General features: G+C 50.2%; 1 protein-coding gene across 2 annotated transcripts in view; it reads right to left on the minus strand.

Annotated features, from left to right (window-relative positions):
- LOC125624107 (ras GTPase-activating protein 4) overlaps positions 1–17,171 on the minus strand; it is a 49,829-nt gene that overhangs the window by 29,045 nt on the left and 3,613 nt on the right. For both annotated transcript variants that reach the window (XM_048824454.2, XM_048824453.2), the window contains exons 2-3: positions 3,020–3,076; positions 722–835 (exon numbers count right to left, since the gene is read on the minus strand). In XM_048824454.2, the coding sequence (XP_048680411.1) occupies positions 722–835; positions 3,020–3,076 (171 nt within the window). The remainder of the gene's footprint in view (positions 1–721; positions 836–3,019; positions 3,077–17,171) is intronic.

Raw genomic sequence — 17,171 nt, forward strand, 5'->3', positions numbered from 1 at the left:
TATCACTGCTGTGGAACTGCCCTGTTTTACATGCTTTGCCATTCAGGACTGCCCATCTCTCACAGATCCAGGCACTACTGCAGCGAGCCCAGCCTGCATCTCCTCTGGGCACTCATGCGCTTCCCTGCTGTGGCTGCCCATGCCAGCTGAGTTTGCAAATGACTCAGGGGAGTTTCCCCTTCAAGAGCAGCCCTTGTTCTGGAGTCAGCCTCTCCTGGCTTCAATTTTATTTGCATCTTTTCCACCCATCCTTTGCAGAGGGGGTCAGTGGGTCAGCAGAACCCACCAAGTCAAACACAGATCCGTCATTTCTCTTCCCTAGTCCCTTGCAGTTGAAGATGGTCTTGTGGCTAAGGCACTGCAAATACCTTGGGAGGTTCAATGACCTGATCGGTCACTGAGTCCCTGTGTGACCTTGGGCAAGTCACTTGATCACTCTGTGCCTCAGTTTCCCATCTGTTAATGAAGGGGTAATAGCACTTCTTTGGCCTTGTCTGTTTGGAGTGTAAGCTATTTAGGGCAGGGGTGGTAAGTACAGGGTCTAGCACAGTGGAGGCCTCCTGCTGCTACCATCCTACAAATAAACAACAATACTAGTGTCAGAGATCTGCCACGGATATAGCCCAAGGCTAAAATCTCACCCTGGACAAACTCCTCTGAAGCCAGAGGAGCTGCACTGGTGGGAGTGAGGAGAAGAGCTGGAGAGATGTCTACACCATACCTGAGTGCATCTTCATCCATCACATAGAAGGCGATGCAGTGGAAGGTGGGTGGCAGATGGACCTCGTATTCCTCCCCCCAGAATGGGGATAGCGTCTTCCAGACCGTGGCTGTCCTGGAGGGAAGAGGGTCCCTTTAACCACAAGTCATTACCAGGAGAGTGGGTACCTTTGTCCCAAACAGCCATCCGCTCCTCATTGATACATATCTCATCTATACACCTACCGGAGGTCTTCTGCCGTAGACATTGCAGTCGTGCCTAAGTGCTCGTATAGGGACGGCAAGATATTAGCTTCCCCATGCAACCAAACCCCAGGTGAGGTGTTCTACCAAGCTCTCCTGACCATTCATGGTCATTGAGGGTCTGTCTACCCTGCAGTGTCAGCCCAGGGTTAGCAGAACTCGAGTTAGCAGACCCGAAGTTTGTTAACCTGAGGTTTGAGTGTCTACACTCAGTTGTAACCTCAGGTTTGGAACTGTCGAACCTGGGTCCCAACCTGGCACTCCAGTATCTACACTGCATTATGCAGGCCTGAGTCCAGCCACCCATCTCCCAGACTTCCTAGTGCCCTCCCCAAAAGGTGGCCAATCCAGCTCTCTGTTCATGGTGCAGTGTGGGAAAACTTGACTGTCCAGAGGACAAAGAAAGTTGGCCCATGGGATACTTTTGGTGAACTCCCAGAGCATGAGTCCAGTGAGGCTGCATCTACACTGCAAAACAACAGGGCTTGAAATCTGGGTCCTGGCTTGATTCAGGTTCAGCCCCTCCACCCCCGAGGGATCCTGGGTCTGAGTCCTGGGTTAGTACGATTTGTGTGTAGATGGAAGGGGGTTAGACTTGAGCCTGTGTTCGAACCCTGGGCTTATACTGCAGTGTAGACATAGCCTCAGGGACCCAGGGCACTTCTCCATAGTAGTGTGTCCTAGCTAGACTCCATTCTCCCTCCGTTCCCCCTGAACTTTCATTTGGATACACTAAGGGCTCTCAACCTGGGGATCAAAATCAGGTTTTAGTAGCGTATGCCGAGCCTCTCTTTCTTTATCGTTAGATGAGCTTGCGGGCAGGAAGTGTGGGGGGAGGATCCTGAAGCTTCTCCATTGCAATCACAGTATGGAAAAATTTGAGAACCACTAGGAGAGGGCTGCAGATTCAGATCAGCGACCTCATAGCAAAAGGATTTGAGACCCACCAGGAGATGACCTTCTGTCTCACTTCCTGTCCTAAACCACGCTCCGATGCCAACAGCTTTCAGACACTACTAACCTGGGGCTGGGGATTCAGATCAGCGACCTCATAGCAAAAGGATTTGTGCTTGCCTATTAACAGCAGCCTCCTGAGTCCTCCTGTCTACACTAGTAAAAGTGCCTTTTAAAAACGTGATAGCTAACACATACTAAACTCCTCGTACAGACAGGGTAAGCTGTAGCTCTAATACGGGTTAGCTGGTCTGATCCCAGTGGGGAGCCAAGACAGAGTTAAGTTCAACCAGCTAGCATGCATTAAACCTGTCCAGTCTACACTAGCATTCTATCATGCCAGTTAGCGACCACACTTGAAAAGCACATTTCAGCCTTTCGTGCCGGCTTCCCGCACTGATCCTGAGATGCTGGGAAACAAAACCTCACGTTCATGTCCACTCTGCTCCGAGCACAGGAGAATAAAAAAGCAGCCATTGCTGAAGAGGATAGGAGACAAAACAGGAGACGGGAAATAGCTTTTCTGATAGCTTCTTCTTGTTTACAGAGCCAGCTTGGGGAGGGGATGGGTTGAAAAATCAAATTAAATTTACAACTTTTAAAAAGGGTGGGGGCGGGGCAGTCGACAGTTCTACCAGCTGTTCCAAAATCAACATGACATTAATCTCTAATCAGAAGGAGGAAAAATTCATAACATCCCCGACGGGCATTTCGCATGGAAAGGAAACGTCTCTCTGATCTCTGGCTCCTAACATCCTCAAACCACAGCAAACTTTTTTTATATATGGCAAATGTTCTAAACTGCGCCAAGCTGCCCGGAGCTCGGGATTAGTCTCGCGCTGGTTTTTCAAGTTTCGGAATATACAAGATGATCACATGGAACACACATGCTAGAGATACAGAAGAAATAAAAGTTTGCTCCAGGGAGCACTTCAAGGGAAAAAATACAACAAAAAAAGCCAAACCAGGACCCCAGATCCTTAGCGGTTTAAATTGGCCTAGCTTCATTGAAGTCAGAAGAGCTAAGCCGATTTACACCAACTGAGAGAGCGCAAGACCACACAAACGAGCACTAGAGTGCCCAAGCGGATGGGTCAGTTACCTGATGATAGCCTCATTGTCGATTTTCACGATGCAGTAAGGGTCACTGCTGCCCGTGCTGCAAAACAAACACAAAGTGTCCTTGTTAGCACAGACCAGGGAATTTCTAACCAGAGTCGCTACAAGGGAAAGAAGGCACCCAACTTTCATTCTTCAGTCCCAATGGCCTTTCCCTCCTATGCAAGTCACGGTTCACTTGTCTAAGGGTACTGCTGTCCTGCAAAATAACACCGTGGCAGCACGTCTCAGAGTCCAGGTCTACAGACTTGGACTCATGCTACGGCTTCTTTTAAAAGGTCAGTGTAGACGTTTCCCCTCGGGCTGGAGTTTGGGTTCTGAACCCTGGCAGGGGTAAGGGAGGGGGAATGTCTCAGAGCCCAAGCTCCAGCCCATGCGGGATCGTCTACCTGCCTGTCTTTAGCACCGAAGTGTTAGCCTGTAGACCCGAGCTCTGAGATTCACTGCTGGGTGGTAGATTTTGCAGTGTAGACGTACCCTTAGAGCACTAGCAGCAGGCTTCCAGAGGCATGTTGTGTCAGGGGATGAGACCGTTTATTGGTTTCTGTGGGGTTTTTTAATCTCATGGTTTTTAAGCCAATCTTGTGACTTTTTCGAGGCCTGACTCATGGTTTTTGAATGCACACAGTTGGCAGTACTGGGCCGATACAATCGCACAGCAAGGATCAGCTCTTTTTTGGGACAGCGGGAGGTAAAATCCATTTACTGCCTTCCCTGCTGTTCCCACCCTTCCCAGCTCCAGAACAGCTCTTCTAGACCTGATTTTAGCAGGGGGATCTAGGTCCTACTGCGATGCAAACAAACAAACTAATAGGAGCAGGTCAGACAGGCTATTTCTCGGAGACCCAAATGGAGCAGGCATGTCAGCTAGGCACCAATTGTTGGCACCCTAATCTCACTAGGGAATAAAACGAGCCAAAGAGTCCTGTAAGCCCAGGGAAGTAAGCAGTGGATTCTCCAAATCAAGGCTGGTGCCATTCTGGAGGCTTTAGTCAAACACAAGGTACTAGGTGAAAAACTCTGGCCTGTGTAGGTCAGACTACCTGGTCCAAAGGGACATTGTGGCCTTAGACATCTATGCAAGAACTGTTACCTGACAGCATCTGGACTGAACATAAATAAGAACGGATCCAGGCTGGGGGATGGTCAGGCTCCAAGCGCTAAGGAAATAAATCTCAGACACTGGCTTCCTTGTAAACAGAGAGGTGCCTGGCTGGGAATCTCTCAGTCCTTTTGGCTGCCAAGAAGTTCTCTTTTTTCCAAAACAGGGGAGGAAAACCCCCCTCTCTATCATTGGAGCTGAGTGTGTCCAACTTCCCCCATCAGGCACTGGCTGTTTGCAACCGGATGGCCAGAGTGACTCAGGGCTGCCAGAGATGCAGCTGCTTCCTGCAGCAAGCAACAAGGCAGCAAAAAGGAGACAGAGCCAACTCCAGCCCAGTTGGACCTAGCCCCGGTCCGCCAAGTTCTGGGGGGCTCAGAGAATGCCACCCACCGGGTCCTTCCCCCACTGGGCAAACTGCATGGGGAGGTTAAGATTTAGGATATTTCCTTGACTTTATCTTGTTCCAACATTGGTGTCCTGAGAACTCCAGGAGGCCCAGCACTACCCCCCATCATAACCAGCGCTATCAGACTGCTATATGGGTCCTGTAGCATGGGGATGTAGCCCATCCAGCTACTCTCAACACATTCCTAACGGCCACAGAAACTCCCCTAGCTCCCTAGGGATGGGCTTTGTGCATGTCCTAGAGGAGGGACCGCCTTATGTCCCGAAGTCCCAGTGGGCCACCCAATGGTTTGGGGGATTAATTCCCAGCCAGGGAAGCACTCTGGTGCGGACCTGACAACCCAAACTTCTGGAGTTAGGTGGTGCTGGCCTGACAGCAACTTCTAGGTCAAGCAATAGATTAGATCCTTCTGGCATGCGGACTCAAGATCTTTAAGGCACAGAACACAAAGGGAAAAAGGAGAGCACTGACCAGCGAGAGCAGCTGCCAGAAAACCAGCAAGGTTAGGATCCACTGGTCAGTGCCCTCCAAGGTTTGCATCATGGCCAGAATTCCCACTCAACATATCAGCACGGAGGCGGGGAAAATAGCCCGCCAAGCTCTAATAGTGCTTCTCTAGCTCTGTGGCTTCGAGGGCAGAGATTTCAGGCAGATTCTTAGCACAACTGTGCTGCAGATCTCCAGGTCAAAACAATTTGCTTAGGACTAGATGATCTTCATTAGGAAAAAGGACATGACATGAACATACCAGCCCACAAACAAAGGCTGCCTAGCTCAGAGGAAGCAGAAGAGGAGAGGAGACCTTTCATGCCTTGGCAGCTGGCTCACAGATGGCCCAGATCAGGACTGAATGAAAGTCACTCCCATTTGACAGCTGCATGGGCCCCTCTGATCAATGGAGCTGGGGATCTCATCCAAGCTGTATTTGGCCCAGGGCTGGTGGGGTTTCATTGCACAAGCATATCCAGAAGTTATTCTGGAAGACTTCCCTGCTGGCCTCGAACCATGTGGGGAATTCCAGGCAGATTCTGCATCCAGCCTGCTCTGTGGCAAAGCCCTCAGATGGCCTTATGCAAACCCTGCCAAACGGGGTCTTTGGCGACGCGCTGCAGATCCATGGGCTAACGCTGGATTCCTCCCAGCTCTGGGTTAAGTAGAATTCAGTTCAGCCTTGGTGATCTCAAGACAGTCCTCTAGGTTTCTCAGCACAACTCAGACTCCGTCCGGCCTGGAATTGCAAAGGGAGTTGGTGCTGCCAGGGGACGGTGTTCAAAACAGGGCTCTTTAAAGAGGTGCGGATGCAGATTCTAGTTTCAGGGTAACCAGGGCCAACAGCTCTTCGCGGCACCCCAGGGAAGGCAACGCTAACCAGACCACGGCTACGCCAAGCTCCTGCAGCCTGCGAAAAGCAGTGCTTCCTGCTAGCGACAGAGACCTTTACTTCTCCTTTCAGCAGCTCTGGCGAGGGGGGTCTGCCCTGGCAGCTCTCCAGGGAGAAGAGGATCTCCAATGTTACTTGCTGTTAAAACAAAGGGAGCCACCACTCAGGCAAGGCCCTGAGGACCCAGGAGAGGTGGAGCAGCTATTCCAGGCTGCTATATTTCATCCGGAATTGATCCTACTCTGTGAGCTCCGGGGACGTGCAATCCTCCTGCACAGCATCTGTGGTCCCCGTCGAGTGGGTGTGGAGTACGCTAGGGCCCCGCTACTCCCCAGCTTCTCAAAGGGCACCCTTGTGTTGCAAGCACAATAGCACCTCCTTCTGGCCTCCACCAGACAGCTACATTTCCCCCCTGCCCCCCCCCCACCACACTAGACTCTCCTGCAGGCTGCCTCTCCGCTGACCAACTGGAGAGGGGAGCAGATCTAGACAAGGTGGCAAAGAGGCTGGTGCCACACCGCTCCCACCATCACTGCCATGTGGAAGAGATTCCCATAAGGGTGTAGCATAGCCAAGGAGGGGAAGAGTTTGGGGGAAACCAGCGCAGGTGCCCAGATACCACGGTGATGGTCACCGGATAGAAGAGGCATATGCTGTGGGCCTGACCCAAAGCTCATCAACTTCAATGGGCTTTGGATCAGGCCTATCACGGGGTCTGGGCAGGGAGAAACCAGGTGGAAAGAACCATGTGTCCGTGTGTGCTGGACATGGACACCCAAAGGGAGGCTAGAGGTCAGAGTCAGGTCCTGCTTTGAGGGGAGATGGGGCGAGGAGACACAGTGGCCGAGGAAATCCCCTCCCACTGCTACGCAGCACTGCTATGCCGGCTTGCGGCCTGGAGCAGGTGTAAAGCAGGCCAGTAGCAAATGCAGCCTCTTCGGCACATTCGCTGTTTCGATGAAGCTTTCCAATCAAAGGAAGGAAAGGGGACGGCGGGACCCAAACACAGCATTCTGCAGAACTGTCTTAATGATTTGCAGCCGGAGCAACAATGCCCCCGGCCAGCGGAAAGGTTAATTCTGCCAAGGAGCGTTAAGCGGCTGATAGGCTAAAACAAACATTCGTTGCATGGCTGCAAAACCGCAGGCAGCGCTGGGGCCTCTGCTTTTATGTTGGCTTCAGTTTTCTGCTCTCAGGTGCTGTCTGCCACAAACCTACTCCCCAGAATAGCAAGAGCTGCCATTTGGGGGTGGGGAAGAGGAGGAGGAATGTGTGTGGTGGGGCCGGGGGGAGACTAGTAGTCAGAGCGCTACAGGAACTCACATCAGTTCAGCGGGACTGGTCTGGCAGTAGCCATGGTGGAAGCCCAAAGGCAGACAGCTTGCCGGTTCTGGCAGCCATTTTGAGTCCTGTATGATGGGGCTAAAGGGAGAGAGCTATCTACGCCATCACTCGCGCCCGTGCCACTGAGCTGGGCTGGTCCTAGAGCAGCGATGGGAAGACATGCCTTTAGTCTTACTGTGGTTTCCTTTCCCCGTCTGTTTAGCATGTTCGGTGCTTCATGCCCATCTCACAGGGGGGCGGGGGGCTGAAGTCAGCAAGGCTCAATTGTCAATGCCTTGCCTGAAGTCGCAGCACCTAAATCGGTACAGAGGCACCTGTGGCTTGGGTACCTACGTGCCACTTTAGAAACCACTCATGGGCCCCAAACTAGTATCTAGGTGGCAAAATATGGGTTTAGATGCATAAATTTGGACACCCAGGTTTGAAAACTGACCCCTTAATGTTTGTAAAGTGCTTTGGGATCTTCAGAGGAAAGGGGTAGAGAGGACAAAAGACTTAACTGAACTGTTTCTTTTCCTCTCTTCTCCAACAGGAATGGGCTAGAGAAAAACAGATCAGGAATTTCTGTTCTCTCAGCCTCATAACATGGGAGCACCCAATGAAATCTAAAGGTAGGAAACCCAAAAAAGTGATAATGAAATGATTAAACTGTGGAACTCACTGCCACATGAAATCATTGAGGCCTAGACTGTCACAAGATTCAGAAAGGGATTGACTATTAGTATGGAGAATATATTATGCATAAGTAAAAACAATAATTCTGAAGATCTCTATTAGACCAAGACAAGACCTATCATGGGGATGGATTTTCCCACATCTGCTACTGTGGACCTCTTCCTTACACCTTCCTCTGAAGCATCTGGTGCTGGCCAATGTCAGAGACAGGTTACTGGACTAGATGGACCAGTCTGGCAATGCCCATATTCTTCCCAAAGCTGGCCTCACAGATAAATAACTGACCTTATTTATTTCAAAGAGCACTTCTTTTTGTCCTGTTACCTGCTCCATTTTCTCTGCTCCTGCCTCACTTACATTCTATGTTATTATTTGACAACACATTAACAATTTCATTTTATGGGGAGCTGATCATTTAAATGTGTGTGTTTTGCTGGAAGTAATTTCAGGTTGCTAAGAACGCGTTTCTCCCAGCATTTCAATGAGCTAGAACTGCAGTCAGGACAGGTTTTAAAATGAAATCAGGTTTCAGAGTAACAGCCGTGTTAGTCTGTATTCGCAAAAAGAAAAGGAGTACTTGTGGCACCTTAGAGACTCACCAATTTATTTGAGCATAAGCTTTCATGAGCTACAGCTCACTTCATCGGATGCATACTGTGGAAAATACAGAAGATGTTTTTATACAAAATGAAATCAGTGGCTCAAATTCTGTTAAATATATGCTGCTGCTGACAGCATTTCCTGCCTTAGACAAACTATGAAGTACGTAGGGAATACACACAGGGAATATCAGATGTGGGCAAACTAGTCTGTGGATCGTTAATATCTAACCTGGAGTTCGTAAAGTAAGGACCAGCTCCTAGCTGGTGTAAACCATCGTAGCTTTATGGAGGCCAATGGGGCTGTACCAATTTATATCACTTAAGTGTCTGTTCCTAGATCAACAAAAACCACGAGCAGTCCTTGTATGCCCAAATAAATGTTAGCCTCAAGGTGCCACACTTTTGTAGGCTAGAACCCACTTCATCAGATGCATGGAGTGGAAAATAAAGGAGCAAGTATGAATACATGAAAAGTGTGAGGTCAGTCTAGTGAGACAACTCAATTGACAGCAGGATACCAAGGGAGGAAAATAAAGCTTTTGAAGTGGTAATGAGAATGGCCCATGAGACAGTTGACAAGAAGGTGAGAGTCTCAGTAGGGGGAAATTAGGTTCCGTAATGACCCAACCAGTCCCAGTCTTTATTCAGGCCTAATCTGATGGTGTCCAGTTTGATCCTGCACCATTGACAATTCCTCTGGGGGACTGAAGCTCAAGTGATCATGGTTAAAACAAACCTCCCAAAAGGTTTCTAAATCCACCTCACAGTAGGTATATGCTGCATTTCTATGGTACCTTCTCCATCCAAGGATCTCCAAGTGCTTTACATACCTCATCCAGGCCTCATAACCCAGCTGGGAGAGAGGTCAGTATCACCCCCATTTCACAGGGTTTTAGAAGTGTGATAGGCCCCAAACACTAAGGTCTGAGATGGCGTGGTTAAGCGACTTGTGTTAGTGCAACGCCTCGCACAATGGGATCCTGGTGCTACTGCAGTACAAATAATAAAATTAAGCTGCCTGCCTACCGCCAGTGGCAGAGCCCAGGCTAGAACCCAGGACTGCTGACTCTCAGTCCCGGGAGCTAACCCACAGATCAAACGCTGCCTCCTGTCTTCAGCATTTCTAGCCTAGCTGCTCTACTCAAGCATGGAAAAAAACCCAAACACACTACAGGCAGCTTAGATGGACTCAGTCCCATCTCAGGAGCCCAGGGACATGACGAACCTCCCAGGGTTTGGAGGACTGCAAACTGAGGCCTGGATGGAATGATTTCCTTGTAAACGGCCATCGCCCGGCACCTACTCCCTTTATAAACGTTTTAGACCATTCCCACCAATCGCAGCACACTGAGCTGATCAGCCTGCCCTACCTTCCATCCCACGACAGAGCATGACCGGGTCACGTTACCTACAGAACCACCTTCTGCAACCATCTCACTCTAGGCTTTGCAAGGCCTGGGCAGTGCCTTGACATCCACTCGCTACAGCCCAGTATCTTCACAAGGGCTGGTAGGTAAATTCTAGTTGCAATGCCTGACGCAAAGTCTTTAGGTCAGGACTGGCACCATCTACAATGTTTCCCCCCACCACTGAGAAGCCAGAGGTGTTGTAGGTGGCCAAGCTCACCTACCTCCATTCTGTAGCTGGTGCTCTGGAAGTCCTAGGATGCACGGGTACAAACGCAGCACTGGGGACATGCAATCACTTGACTGCACAGTGGTTTAGAATGAGCTGACCACTTCACATCGTTCGCAGAGATGTGGGCTGTTTCCTTGCTTAACATTAGACATGACTGTCATGTGACAGCTGTACCAATGAAGCCTCACAATGCTCCTCCCCCACTCTTACGACGCAGGTGATATTAACCCCGTTTCACAGATCAGATGAGCTGCTCGAAGCCAAATTCACAGCATGAAGCTGCCAATGCCCAGATCAAAGCTTTAACCACCACACCCTGCTCCCAAAACACTACACTGCCTATGCAATAGGCACCTGCTTCTTCCCTAAAAGTAATGAACCAACTCAGACAATCTCCGATACATCCAGCGCAATTAGTAGAGGTGGCCAGAAAATGGGATTTCCATCCCCACAGGAAATTCCAACCTTTCAAATTGTGTTTTCATCTTGAATCAGGGGCACCAGAACAGGAGGACTATGGTCTTTCCACTTTTTACCAGCTGTAAGGGCAAGCAACAGGGGGAGAGGGGTGAGCAGGGGACAGGGCCCCAGGGGAAAGCAGCAGTGCAAAGGCAGGGTTTTGGGGAAAGGGGTGGTGTGAGGGTGGGGCCTCGGGGCACCGCAAGGGTGGGGCCATGGTTTGGGCACCCTCAGACCCTCCCGCTTCCCTTTAGGGCGTTTCTACCACTCCTGTCTTGAATTGGTATAAAAAGTCCTTTTTGGGGGGGGCACAAAAACAAATTCCAAGTAGAAAATCTTCAGAAAGAACCTTATCAAACGTTTTGTTTCACAGCTGTGAAACAATTGTAATAAATATAATTAAAATATTAAAATAATATATTAATATCAAAGCCGAAACAAGAACATGGAAATCAAAGCCTCCATTTCATTGGCACACCATTTTGAAATTTTTTCCATTGAAAGTTGTGTCAAGATCAACATGCTCATTCTGATTTCAGCCCAATGGCATTTTCCAACTTTTCCAATATTTCTCGGCCAGCACCAACAACTAATGAATCCGACAGAACCATTCGGTTCACTGCTCCAGAGAATGGAGGAGAGGAAGGATGGGTCAGTGGTTATGGTGCTAGCCAGAGACCTGGGTTCAACTCCCTGTGTAACCTTAGGCAAGTCATGGCCTTACGCTACGGTGCTTAGGGTGTGAAAAATTCCAACCTAACCCCCAGTGTAGATGTGATTAAGTTGACGGAAAAGTCTCCTCTTGACCCAGGCTCTGTCTACACTGTGTCACAGCGTGAAGTTCGGAGGTATGAATTGCAGAGAGCACCAAAGAGGTGCACTCTAACTGCCCTGCATGGACACTGCTGGCATGAACTACAGGGTACTATGTCACGTTAACCCTTAGCTACCACTGCTAGGAGAGACGGTTTACCTACAGCAATGGGAAAAACCCTTCCGTCGGTGTAGGGGCCATATAAGCACGTTAGAAAGATCCTGGTTCAACAGGCATTTCATCTGAACGGAGTAAAGCAATCCTTTAAAAAGGCTGCAGCAGAACAAGGTAGCACAAGAGGTGCTATGATTCTTTCCAGCAGGCTTCAATGTCCCATTGTTTATGGGAAGCCATAGATCCTCAGGGGAGGCTGACAGTTTTATAATGAAATGCCAAGGTTGAGTGGTGTGCATAGCTTGCGGTGCTGGAAACTTCCCGTTCTGGGAGGTTTGTTAATCATTGCCAAAGCTAAATGACCCAGGACTTCTGGCTGAGGCTGGAAATCAAAGCACCACTAAAAAAGTGGCAGAGGCTGCTTTTGCATTGATGGTTTTCCCACCATTAACTCGAAGGATGCTGGTGTTTTCCTGACTGCCAGGAGGATGGCTGCTTAACAGGACAAAGGAGCAGTCCTGAAGAATAATAGTGTCATGTTTTCTTTATAAGGCCCCATAGGCCCCAGACTTACCAAGAAAACAGAACTAAAAGCAAGGTTAAAGAGAGCAGAGGCAGGAGTTAGGACCTGCCAAGGGACATGAAACTGAAGCTCTGCCTTCTCTTTGTGATGGATGTAGAAGGCCTAAAGGGGGCTTTCTAGGTGTGTTTTACCTTGGCAATGTCAAATCTGGTCTTCCCTGTTTTAGCAAACATGGATAGGCCTTCCTGGACTCCTTTTGCTTGCAGGGGAGACACGTTACAAAACCCACCATCCCGGGGTGCCCCCGCCTGGTGAGACCTGGCATCACGGCGTTTCCTCCTCAGTTATCCCATGATGAGCTTCGGCCTACTTTGGCCATAGAGGCAACTTGAATGCTTTAAAGTGGCTTGGCCGGACAGTCTTGGGATACAGCGTCCCTTAGTCCAAGTCCTCAAGCAATATCCAGACAAGAGTCTCCAGCCCCATAGGGCTCAGCCTTCAGCCCCCTCGCTTACAGGTGGCTCCCAGCAGCAAAGGCCTGTCCCAGTCTACTTACTGTGGGTCCTTGGATGGGTGGGCCTAGACCCATCCTCTTCAACCCATGGGGAGGAACCACAAAGCCCAGTTGGCCAATGGTTATGGCCGTGGGACCAAATAAAAAATAAATCACAAGAAAACAGGAGTGTGGGTCAAGGGATCCAGAGGGGCTCACCGAGCAGAGAACCCCACACAGCCCGCACAGTTCCTCAAAGGAGTCCAAGGAGCCAGTGGACACCGCCTGCCCAGCCAGACTCTGCCTGATATGAGGAACCGGAAGCAGATTCCATAGCCACAGAGCAAGCCTCCCATCCAACTTCCTCCTCCTGCTGTTCTTGTGGACTGCTCTCTTGGCCAGTGTGAGGAGGAAGTTGATGGGGAGGTTTTGCGACTTTGTGGGGGCCATGGGTAGCATGTGCAAATCTGAGGCGATGTGGCGGGAAATGCAGCCAGAACCTCACTAGAAAGCTGTGGAGGAGCCAGCAGGAGGACTGCAGCCTGCTGTCCCACTGACTGACAGCCAGAGTCTGGGCTCCAGTCTACCCAGCCATGGGGTCAGGTCTACCCTCCTCTCAAGGGCCTTGGGCAGGCCAGAGTCCTCAGCCAGTTCCTAGCTCTCAGCTTCTTGCCTCCTTGCTGAGAAGCCTCACTTCTGTCCTCCCCAGCTAGCCCTCAACCGCTGGGCCCTCGCTCCTCAGGGCTAATCACAGGAGACTTCCCCCCCTCAGCTTTTCTCCTCAGCTGCTCTAGCCTGCATGTCCACCATCCCCCAGAGAATTCTGGCAGCCTTACCCCAGAAACTCCTTCCTCACTTCCTCCTCCTTCCAAGGCCCACATCTTGCATAGGGGTAGCGGGACAGGGTTAAGTGAACAGGACTGACTGGTCCCAGGCATCCTGGCCTGGAAAGAAGCAGACCGGCCTGTTACAGTGTACCCCCAGGGACTCCCATGTCTTCACTAGGAGCATGTCTACACAAGGAAAAAGAAGTCTTTTGAATGCCTTAGCCAGTACTTACCAAATCCTAGTGGAGAGAGCGCAAGTTGTCATGTTAACAGGGTTTGTTTCAGCCTGTTAACCTAAGTTAAAACTACAACTTGCCCTGTCTACACTGAGATTTTATAATGTGTCAATTAACATGTAGCAAAGAGACACCGTTCCCCCTAGCGTACATACACATAGCCAGTGCCTTCCGGAAAGATGGGGGTGGGGACAAGATCTAGACTTTTGATCGAAAAAATCCACACACAAAAGAAAAAAAGTGAAAGTTAAATAAATCAAAAAGTAGTAAGTAAGAGCTCTCACACAGTTCCTTGCACATGAAGACGGACAGAAACTAATCCAACTTGGCAAAATCATCATTAAAATGTACTAGCCAAGACACAGAATCTGCTTGCCCACCTTCTCCATGAAGATAGGCAAGTAAAACGGGTTTTTCCACTTTCTAGACAACCATCTCCCCCGCCGTTTTGCAAGCCTTGTCTAACAGACCGATATTTAAGCTGGGATAGAGACAGAAACAGAAATAGCCACAAGATCCACCCACATGCACATACCCTGCACTGCCTCTCACCCCACAGCGCAACTGCACACTGACAACAGCAGTCTAAAAACTAATCTAATCTCTGGGATTTTCAATGGGGCCTAAGGGAGTTGGGCACCTAACTCTTCTTTTGGAGAGCCCAGCCAAGGTGTCTTGAGTCACCTGCTGAAAGACATACACAGATGGTCTCTGGTGTCCGTGGAGGGTGAGATCATTTAAGAGTCATGGGTCCTCAGCAGGAAAGGTAAGAGGCCGCATTGTCTAGCGGCAAGTACACCCGAGACAGAAGACCTGGGTTCCTTTCTCAGCTCTGCTACTTGCTCCATAGCCTTGTGCAATTCATTCCTGAACTCTGTGCCTCAGTTTCCCCATCTCTACGAGGGTGGGGATATCTGCCTCCTCAGGAGATGGTGAGACTTAGCGCATTCATGTTTGTAAAGCACTCCGAGACCTTCAGCCGGAAGGTGCAGCGAGCTCCAAGGGCTATGACTGTATTCCAGTAGCTTGGGTAACTCCAGCAGACAGAAACGGCCTTTGTTCAGATGAGACTCTAATATTGGTGTTTATATTTGTGCTAGCTAAGCAGGAGGGTAAAAACTTTAGGCAAGACTGTACCTGAAGGCATCAGGATGAACCTGCTAGGACATCTGTCCATAGAAATAACCCATGACCCCTCCTGCAGAGGCCATCTCCTTGGGATTCAGCAGGGATATTCCACCTCTCTGGATCAGATGTACAAGCACGGTCTATAAAGGTGAAGTGACTTGCAGCCTGCTTTCATGTCCCATCCTCCACCAGGAACAAGGAGCAGGTACAGCAGGAAGGCAGAGTGGTGGAAATATCACAATCAACAAAACGGCCGCAGGAATTCAACTACTGCTCCAGGTGAAGCTTCCAGGGGGCCCCTAATCCCCTAGGAATGAGCTGCTTGGAGACACCTAAGAATTAGTCACATCCCTCTCCCCACGCCCTGCTGCTCTGACCTCCATGTAAATCTGTGGCCGTACCAGGGCTAGCTAGGAACCATTTAAACTGCCCAGCTGGCACGAGCCTGTTCCATTTTGGACGCTTTTGCTGTGCCGCTGAATGCTCTGTGCACGACCTTCCATCGAGGTCCCCAGAACGGGGAGTGGTAGGGGTCAGGGTCACAGCCACCAGCCTACCGGAGTTAGCGCGCTGGATTAGTGCAATGGCCGTTCCTTGCCAAAGGTTCCAAACCAAGGAGCTGGTCAGAAGCAAAATACGTACGGTGGCTCAACGTGGTCCCCGTTCGTCCGCAACGCAAACCCAACAGATCAGTCCCTGGTGCAGTTCCACTGGCTGCAGAGGAGATACCCCAGGCATGATACAGCCTAGGAAAGCAGGAGATGCGGCCAGCCAGGACCGTGGTTCACTGGCAGAGCCGTGTAGGGTGTCAGGCATGAGGCCTTGCAGCTGCACTTGGCCGATCACCGGGCCGCCTGTGAGCGCAGTGGAGTCTGATGACCACTCTGCCTGACTGGCCGAGGAAGCCAGCAAGCCTGCTGTTAAGTACAACAGCTCTAACTGAGCTCTGGCTATTCACCAGATCTCTGCCCGCAGCAGATCTCTGCTGTGCCTACCCTTCTCCTTGCTTTGCTCCAGCCCCCATCCTGCCTTGCTCCTTTCCTGCCAGTCCTGCTTGCCTACTGGCTTCCTGACTCCATCTCTAACCCCTGGCTTTGGTTCCCGAGTCCAGCTCTGATCCTTTGGCCCTGGTTACTGCATTCCTGACTCTGGCCCCGAGTCCCCAACCCCTTGGCTTTGGTTACTGGATTCCTGACTTTGGCTCCTACTCCAACCAGAAGGAGTGACAGTCCACATCCCAGCTGATGATAGTAGGGAACCTGTACTGAACTGGAAGAGACATGCTGCAAGTCAAGACTGAGGTGCATTGTGGGGAGGGGCCCAGCATTAGGTTAACAAAGGGGGGCGTTGCAGCTCACAATAGAACTGAACTGAAGGGGGGGGGGGTGAAGCTCACACAACACCTGTCCGCGCTATTTCTGGTTGCTAGGAGTCCCCCACTATCAAATGCCACTGAATCACCCACAATTAAACAATAAACAATCGGCAGCTTGACTGCTTGGGAGAAGGACGCTTAACATTTCCCCAGGGGTGGGAGGAACCATTCGCACGGACGCAGCATGTTATTACAGGCAGTCTAGAAATAGCTTCTTGAGAGGTGCCTTTCTGGTAAGCACCCAGAAACTGCTGAAGGTAAGAAACCCAATCCCTGTAAGGCAGCCAGCCGGGAGCCCAGCCCTTGCCAGCTGGCAAGTGGAGTCACTCTTCCCAGAATGGTCCACCCGCCACCAGGCCCTGGACCCAGCCCTCCTTGGAAAAAACCTTATTTCAGTTGCCAGATACACGCCAAACAGCGAAGTCAACAGGAGTTGTGGATTTTTAACAGGGCCCACAGAAGGAGATTCAAGCGAAGCACCCAAAGATAGGGGCGGTGTTTGGAAACCTGGATGTAAACTGAGCTGATGTTGCACTGATGACATGCCTGGTACACAGGACAGCATGTGGTGGTGATTTCCCTATAAACATATTACACATACAGAAACCCATTTCTATCCCCATGTTCCTAACATGACTTTAGATTATTGAAAGGGAGTGTCCAAAACCCAGCTCACTTGATACTGTTCATGGCTCTCTGAGCAAAAAAAACAAACAAAAAACAAAAAAACAAAAACACCACTCTCCCCCTTGGCTCAGACCATGGCGGGGGTAGAGGGGAGAAATCAAAGAAGTCTGTTTCCCTCTGGTTTAGTCAGTTTCAAGTTCTCAATGCAGCCAAGTCTAGGCTGCAAACACTGCCAGGGCAGATTTGTACTTGAACAGGACTTTTTCCCATTGTTAAAGATGAGGCTAAAATTTGGGGCCACATTTAAGCATCTCTTGAACAGGAGGTACTTGGGTTTGTTCAGATTCTTGCAGAAGCTGGATCCATGCACTGACTGGGTCTGATTCAT

This window comes from Caretta caretta, chromosome 17, assembly GCF_965140235.1.
Source record: "Caretta caretta isolate rCarCar2 chromosome 17, rCarCar1.hap1, whole genome shotgun sequence".
Lineage (NCBI taxonomy): Eukaryota > Metazoa > Chordata > Testudines > Cheloniidae > Caretta > Caretta caretta.